At 34.9% G+C, this 9073-nt stretch overlaps 1 protein-coding gene across 1 annotated transcript; it reads left to right on the forward strand.

Annotated features, from left to right (window-relative positions):
* The first annotated feature begins 5185 nt into the window (after nt 1-5185).
* Nucleotides 5186-6094, forward strand: LOC131415781 (taste receptor type 2 member 30-like). The gene has a single exon (XM_058557595.1). It carries the CDS (start codon nt 5186-5188, stop codon nt 6092-6094), a length of 909 nt encoding a protein of 302 aa, XP_058413578.1.
* The last annotated feature ends 2979 nt before the right edge of the window (nt 6095-9073 follow it).

The raw sequence follows: 9073 nt of genomic DNA on the forward strand, positions 1-9073 counted from the left end.
GCACTGTAATGCACCAATATAACAGAATGACACATGGTCACTAAAAGAGATACAGAGCAGCATTTCCCAAAGCTCCAAAAGTCACTGGTTCAGCAGGGTATTAATAGATGTTACAAGGAAGCAGTTCTCAGCTATCAATTAATTTTCGGTAAGGCTGGGTTAAGCAAAATTAAGCATTACAAAAATTTTTTTTAATCACAAGCTCTCTGTATACTCTGTCAATATTCAAGAGGGAGTACTGTCTGTGGGGTTTCCCAAATTTCTTTGTCTGTGAATCCCTTTCTGTTCAGGGAATATCTTTTCATTCTAATGTTTTGTCGAATTTAACTTGAGAAACACTAGTATTGAGGAACTGTGTATCAGTGAGGAATAATTTAATTTCTAAAAACAGGCGTAGGCTCCTGTGTCAGTTTGGATGCAACAACAAATATAGTAGAAAGGTAAGGTTGCTACTCTGGATCAAAGGACTTCATTGAAGGCCTGATCTGTCACCTGTGGGTATGTGATTTTGAGCAAACTATTTAAGTTCTGTAATCTCCAGTTTGCATATTTTCAAAATAGAGTATTATTCTATCTCTACGAAATGATGTCTTTAAGACGCAAAAGTGATATCAAGGATAAAAATACCTTGCAATATATAAGCACATATCTAGAGAATGTGGATCAGTACTACTATAACTATCAAAATAAAGATTATACTAGTTTAATAGTATATTTCTTTTAAATGTCAACTACTGAGATTCCTTTCTGCCGAGTTTTCCCAATTTGTGAATTATTTGCAACCACCTACCTTCCTTCAGCCTAGGTAGATTGAGTTGATAGTGCTTTTTATTTGTTTCGTTTTTTAGTGCTATAGTGAATGATGATGCTGATTGTGATGGTGATGAAGTTCCATCTCTAAATTCAATTTTAATTCTGCAGATGGCTCTTAGAAGCTCCTACTTGAGGATTTTCATGTTTTTTGTAATGTGCATTTTAGAGCAGGGCAGAAGGTGAAACACTGAAAGAAAATCTTTCTCCATTTGCAGGTAAGCAAACTAAATTCTGTTTTTTCCCTCATATTAGAACATAACAGGTTACAGCAGGCAATACTATAAATGGAGAAATATCCATGTTTGTTGTGAAGGAAATCACAAACTAAGACATTTTAGATGAACTGAAGTTTTTTCACAGTGTTAGCTGAGGACCAGTGTGACAATAGAAGCTGATATTTCTTGACACGGAATGGAAGCCCAATGAAAACAAAAAAGCGCCACAGATAGCCTAGTTTTCAATCCATCAATACATCAGTAGGGCTATTTGGGATGGTAATTTTTCACTCAGAAGAAATGTCTAGTTCACAGGACAACATCTTTTTGGTTCTCTTAACTATGGGATTCATACTTGGTGTTTGGGGAAAAGGATTGATTGGAATAATGAACTATATCTTCTAGGTAAGACACAGGAAAATCAGCTTCATTGACCTCATCCTCACCAGCTGATCCACAAGCAGAGTATGTTTCTTGATCATGACACTGATTGATTCATTTCTACTTGTGCTGTCTGTGGATCCACATAGCATTGGTCAAATTGGAAAAACTAATATTCTGTTTTGCATGATGATCAACCACTTAAATGTCTGGTTTGACATCTCTCTCAGCATCTTCTAGTTCCTGAAAGTAACTACATTTTTTTTATCCTGTTTTTCTTTGATTAAAGTGGAGAATTAGCAGTGTGGTTATTATTTTTCTGAGGTCTTTCTTTTTTCTTTTTAGCATCACAGTGATAGACCAAATAATTCCTGATATTTAAAGTATAGAAACAAACAAGACTTGGAAGATTAATATGTATGAAACACAAACTATTATTTTCTTAGTGCTCCTCAGTGTTGAGATCACCATGCCCGTAACTATTTCCATAGCATCGCTTCTTCTGTTACTTCTTTCTCTTTGGAGGCATATCAAGAGGATGAATTTCAATATCACAGGGTCCCAAGATCCCAGCAGTGAAGCTCATGGAAAAGCCATGAGAATGGTGACTTGTTTCTTCTTTCTCTTTTTGATTTCTATTGTGTTGATTCTTATAATAGTTTACAGCCATGTACTGTCCCCTAACAGGCTGATGTGGACATTTAGTAAATTAATAACATCTGCCCACCCTTTAGGCCATTCATTTATCTAATTATGAAAAAACAGCAAGCTGAAGCAAGCTGCTTTTATGATTAGAGGGCAGCTGAAGGGCTTTCTAAAAGGAAGGAAAATTTAAACTCAATAAGAAATGACTCTCAAAGGGGAAAATAAGTATGCTAAGAATGTTTTAGGAGTTTTAAAAATCTATTTCTATGTTCTCCAATTCGACTTTCTTGTATTTTAAAACCTATTCCTGGAATAGAATCTTTTTTACATGTCTAGAATTAAATATAAAAATTTTTATAATTATATAATTTACAATGTCTTCATAATTTCACAAATTTATAGTGAAATCAGATGCATTTTTTATACATCAAGTGACACCTGAGGATGTAGACAAACTGTATTGTTCTTTAAGCATTATCCGTCAGCTGTGTAACAGATTACCACAAATTTAGTGGCTTAAACCAACAAACGCATGTATTATATCACAATTTTGGGCGGTCAGGAGTCTAGGTAAGGTTTAGCTATGTTTTCTGCTTCAAAATCTCACCAAGTTGAGATAAAAGATTTGATGATGTTGCATTCTATCTACAGGTTTCACTGGAGAAGAATCCACTTCCAAGCTCACTCAAGTTGTTGGCAGAATTCATTCTCTTGAGGCCCTCTCCACAGGTACTTTATAACATGGTTGCTTACTTCTTCAAGGCCAGAGAGCCTCTCTCACTCAGGGCAGAACCAGCCACTCTGTTAAAACTACGCGATTACATCAGGTCCATGAAGGATAATCTCCTTTCAATTAACTAAAAATCAGTTGATTATGTCTGCAAAATCCCTTCATGCTGGCCGTATTCTGCAGGTCAGAAGTAAGTTACAGGTCCTTCCCACACTGAAGGAGATGGAATCATATAGTGTGTGAACATTAGGGAGAAATAATCATGGGGAGCTCAAGTTTTCAGTTTTGATGCAGTTCAGTTTATGAGTTTATTCATTTTATGAATCATGCTTTTGGTATTCTATCTCAGAGGTCTACCTAACTCAAGTTTGGAAAATTTTTCTTCTATGTTTTCTTCTAAATTTTATAGTTGTTCCTCTTACATTTAGGTCTATGATCAATTCTGAGTTAATTTTGGATATGGCATGAAATAAGGATCTAAATTCCTCTTTATAAATGTGAATATCTAACTGTTCCAACTTCATTTGTTGAAAAAAAATATCATTTCCCCATTGATTGCCTTGATACATTTTTTGAAATTAAATGACAATACATATAAATATTAATCTGGGCTCTCATTTTTGTTTCATTGGTATATATGTGTGTCTTCATGAGAGAACCACACTATCCTGACTAATGCAGCCTTGTAGCAAACTTTGATATCAGGTACTGTAATCCTTCAAATTTGTTCTTTTTTAAAAATTCTTTTGGCGATTCTGGGTGCTTTGCATTTCCATATACATTTTGGGAATGGTTTTTCACTGTCTGCAATAGAGGCTGCTGGGATTTGATAGGGATTGCACTGAATATGTAGATCATCTCTTTACCTGAAGAGACTCTCCTCATTCCAGATTTCAGTTCAGTTGGTCCTCCTTCCATACACAGCTCTCTGATGAATTTAAAATATAATTTTGGCAAGTGATTCCCTGTATGCTTGTTGTTGTAGGAGGAAATTTTGTCTTTTTCAATCTGCTACATTGTACTAATGAGTGGGGGTTCTCACAAGGTTAACTCTGAAGTATCAAATAAAAGGATCAAATGAGTAAGTAACAAGCCTCCATGCCTGCTCTGTACCAGACAGGCAAACAGGAACCCACTTTACACAAACAGTCTACTCACTACTCACAAAGACCATTGGATGAGGATCCCATTATTATGTGCATTTTACTGATGAGTATACTGAGGCAGGGAGTAGTTTTAAAACTGGGTCCAAGATTAGAGACATATGAAGTCGAGAATTTGGGTTTTCCACCCTGGCAGTCTGGCTCCAAGATCCTATGCTGAAAACAGCTCTAAGTGCTATAAAAACTGAAATTGAATAAAATCCGAGGGTAGAGGTTGATTTTAACATCGATTAATCTTAAAAACTAATAGTCAAAAATGAATTAATCAGAAAGAAACACCTGTGTATTCATATATGGAAAAATCTGGAATCTGCAATGAAAAACATATTCTTTTGATGTGCCAAAGGAATATTTACAAAATCCATGAATATTTCAATTAAATAGTAATGTTTAATATTAAATAGAATCAGAAACCTTATCAAAGACCTAAGCATGAGAGATATATTTAATAGCTCTGAATGGTGGGTTGAAAAGCCTGCACAGGAGAAAAAGGAGATTTAAACCTAGATGATCTCCTGACTCTGATTTTACATTTTGGAAAATACAGGACAATAATTCCAACCATGAGATGTATGTATGAATTTGTGTGTGTGTTTGTAAACTTATAAACAATAAATGTATACATAAGTATTAGTTTTCAGCAACCAGCATTTAAGGTGTATTGGCTTTCCTGAGATTCCCAAGAAAATCTTGAATGCTTTTGATAGGAAAAGGTTGAATTCTCTCTACAGGAATCTGGGATTAAAAAAAAAAAAATACATAGTGATAATGATCCTAGTTATGAGCAAACTCCCTCTAAAAGTTCAGACATTTGCTCTATGTTCTATGTATTAGGTTTTTAAATTTTGCTAACAACTAAAGTTGATGAACACAAATTATGGAGAGGTTAAACAAGCAAAAAATTGCAAAACCATATGTCTTTATTTGCATGCTAGCAAATGAGAACCAGCTTTCACTTCAACGTCAGTTATGGAGTAATCCAGCCCATGGCAAGGACACACACAGTGTATAAACAGGAGTTAATTTGAGCTGTTTGGGGAGTAACCATGTCTTTCAGAAAGACAGCATTGAGCTCTTCCATTAGCATACCCCCTGCTGCTTTCCTACTTGACATCGGTCATGGAATTTAAAAGATACAAGAACTTGACTGAACATTCCAGCTGCACATAGAAGTTGAAAACAGAATATTAAAGGAATCACGACCGGTGGTATTAGGGTTGGCTTTTCTTTTTCTAGACATGATGACTTTACTACCAAGCATTTTTTCCATCCTAATAACGACGGAATTTATTCTGGGAAATTTTGCCAATGGCTTCATAGCGCTGGTGAACTGCGTTGACTGGGTCAAGAGACAAAAGATGTCCTCAGCTGATCAAATTCTCATGGCTCTGGCGGTCTCCAGAATTGGTTTCCTCTGGGTAGTATTAATAAATTGGTATACAACTGTGCTTCCTCCAGTTTTATATAGTTTAGAATTAAGAATTGTTCTTCGTATTGCCTGGGCAGTAAGCAACCATTTTAGCATCTGGCTTGCTACTAGCCTCAGCATATTTTACTTGGTCAGGATAGCTAATTTCTCTAGCCTTATATTTCTTTACCTAAAGCGGAGAGTTAAAAGTGTACTTCTCGTAATACTGTTGGGGACTTCGGTCTTTTGGGTTTCTCATCTTGTAGTGCTGTGCATAGATGAGAATATGAAGACTAATGAATATGAAGGAAACATCACTCAGAAGACCAAATTGAGGGACATTCTACGCCTTTCAAATATAACTCTATTCACGCTACTATACTTCATACCCTTTACTCTGTCCCTGACATCTTTTCTGCTGTTAATCATTTCCTTGTGGAAACATCTCAAGAGGATGCAGCTCAACGGCCAAGGATCCCAAGATCTCAGCACCAAAGTCCACATAAGAGCTATGCAAACTGTGGTCTCCTTTCTCTTGCTATATGCCAGTTACTTCCTGGCCATAGTTATCTCAGTTTGCACTTCTATTAGGTTGCAGAATGAACTGCTTCTCATGCTTCCCGAGGGTCTCATAATGCTCTATCCTTCAAGCCACTCGTTTATCCTGATTTGGGGAAACAAGAAGCTAAGACAGACCTTGAAAAACGTAAGAAAGATGATAAGATTACCATACCATTAACCGATTTTTCTTGAGGTAAGCAAGCTAATTTTACAAATACTGTAAGAAATTCCTCAGGATTAGGAAGCAATGTGTATTTCATACACAGATTGTATGTTATCATCTTCCAATGGCAAAATTTATGAGCTATATTCATGCATTTTTAAGAACTGACTGCTTATCTCAGGAAATCATTGTTATTTTCCATTGTAATTAGGACCAAACTTATGTACCACAGTGTTTTTAGATTTTATTGTTTGAATCTCCGATGTTTTCCATGGTAATGATATTCAATTCCAAATCACAACTTGAGGATGTAGTTTGGGATAGAAATTATTCCACTCTGAATTCTTACACCACGTTTCATAGAGAGCGATCAGAACTGTTGTAAGGAAAAGAGGAACACGATAAAATTCAAGATTGACAAATATATTTAGTATAAATTTTATATATGTGTACAAAAAACAATACTGAAGAATATTAGATCTAATATGTCAGTGAAAAGCATAGAAAAAAATCAAGTTGCACAATGAGGCTGAAGAGAAGAGGGAAATGATCATGAACTGGTTTCAATGCTGTTATGTTTTCATATGTAGTTAGGAAAGTCATTTCTTACAGTTTTTGAATTAAGAAGACCTTTTTTTGAAGTTGAGATCTAATGTCAAATTATTCAATTTTCCCCTAAACCATCTTTGGGCCTCTGAATTGCCAATCACCTCCTCCATTTGCCACCTAAAAATTCTTTTCAAACTTCAGATAAGAACACTCAAATCTTCCCTATCTTAAAAATATATTCACAATAAGAATAGTAACAAATTATTTTACATAATTCAGTGCCCTTTCTGCATATATGAAAATGGTATCTATAATGTCTATATAATAATTGTAGGGAATACCTTCAAGATCTATTTTATTATAATCTTGTAGAAAAAGATGAAATAGAAAGTGTGTTAATATGTTATTGATAGCAAGTTCTATTATAAGAAATAAATGTATAAACTTGTTTAACAACTAAGTTTACTCCTCTATATTAATTCTTAGTACTATGAAATTTTAACAACATTATGTAAACCTTAAGATAAATTATTTCCACATCTGATTTATTCATTTGTTTTTAGTCATTTGTCAGCTCCAGTAGAATATAAACAGTGTAATGTGAGGATCTTGTCTATCTTGTTTTCTGCCGACTCCCCAGGACATAAAAGCGTGCCCACAGAATAGTTGGTCCAAACGATATTCTGATGACTAAATAAATGGATGAATAAACCATATTAGCACTGGAAAAACCAATGAAAATGAAAGTCCTCACAAAATCTGCAGGTTGCATGGATTTCCTGGTTTTATTTCTTCACCGTTTAAATGCCTCTAAACAAATCTGCATGCTCTCTGTTCCAATTTCTGCTTTAGACTGGATAGAGAAAATGCTGTCAGAAATAGGCTCCAAAACAGAGAGTGACTAAACACAAAATACACTTAATATTGCTCTTTTAGCAGTTCTGATGTGTCAGAGGAGCCTTCTCCATGCAGTTATCCAGCGAGCGAGGCTGATCTAAAGAATGCCATCTTTTACATGTGGCTTCCAAGATTGCCTATGGAGTCATCTCATTTCCAGAGACTCTGGAGGAGAAAGGTGTATGGATGAGTGTGCATGGGGAGAGTTTTGGGGACTGGTAGTAAATGGTGTACATAATTTTCACTCACTTGACATTGTTCAGATTTCGGTCACGTTGGTACAACAATCTGCAAGGAAGACTGGGAAATATAGTCTTTCTATAGCCCAGAAAGAAGAGGAGAACATGCAATTTAGGAGACGGGAGTTTAGGACACTTAGCAATAATTCAGTTGAAATAGCCAATAACAAAAGAAGTTCCTCCACCTGGAAGTATGTTGTATCTTGTTTAAGACACTTTGACAATTTTGTACATGTCCTTAGACCAGTCTTGAATATCAGTTCTTTTTTCTATTTCTTCATAAATTCTAAAGAATTTAAGTTCAAACTGAATATTCCTATCCTCTTAAAACCATAATTGATTCTCCACTGCAGCGTTTGTAGTTTCTTCATGTATATTCCCAGCAGATTTTGCTTATAACATCTGAGTTAGCTCCTACTATGTTATGTACTAATTATTTATAGTTATTTTTTCTAGGACTTGGATGTGTTCTTTGAACTGGAAATAATTGCATTAAATTTTTTCTGTAGATCATATTGAATCAACAAAAATATTTGATAGGTAAAAGGATCTTATTGATGAGTAACAAATAATGACTGAACTACTAAAATTTATTATTAATTAATTATACAACTAATTTTAATTTTAACATTTTCTATTCAAAATCTAAAATATTTGTGTTCAAATATATGGCTCAGGGTAGATGAAAGTACAAATTAGTAGAAATTAATGTCTCATACTCTCATATTTACACACCTGACTTCATCCTTTTAGTCATTACCACAAAGGAAAATTCACAGCTGCTGCCAAGGATAGGTGGACATCATTAGCATTTACTCTGGAAATTACATAGTAGGTGACTTGAACTACTAAGAAAAGTATTCATGAAGCTTTGTATCTCTTAACAGAACTGTTTGGTTTATCACTGAAATTACAATACGAATAGAATGAACTATTCTTCAATGAAGATCTCTGAAACTATATTACATGGCAGAATTTTGGAGGTAAGTTCTGGAATCGTGATGAAAACATGTATAAAAGCACTGTAAATGGATGTCAATAAGCAACTGTCTAACTATAAAGCTGTCAGCGAGGCACAACTGTAGAAATATTTTCATAGAAATGTCATTTCGAACGAAAGTCTCCTTTCTGGTCGTAGCAACAAGCAAACTCATCTTAAGAATGCTTGGAAATCGGTTCATTGGGCTACTAAACTGCATTGAATGGGTCAAGAATGGGAAGGTCTCTTCAGCTGATTTCATCCTCACCAGCTTGGCTATGGCCAGAATCATTCAACTGTGGATAACACTATTTGGTTCATTTATAATGG

Source organism: Diceros bicornis, chromosome 17 (genome assembly GCF_020826845.1).
Source record: "Diceros bicornis minor isolate mBicDic1 chromosome 17, mDicBic1.mat.cur, whole genome shotgun sequence".
Lineage (NCBI taxonomy): Eukaryota > Metazoa > Chordata > Mammalia > Perissodactyla > Rhinocerotidae > Diceros > Diceros bicornis.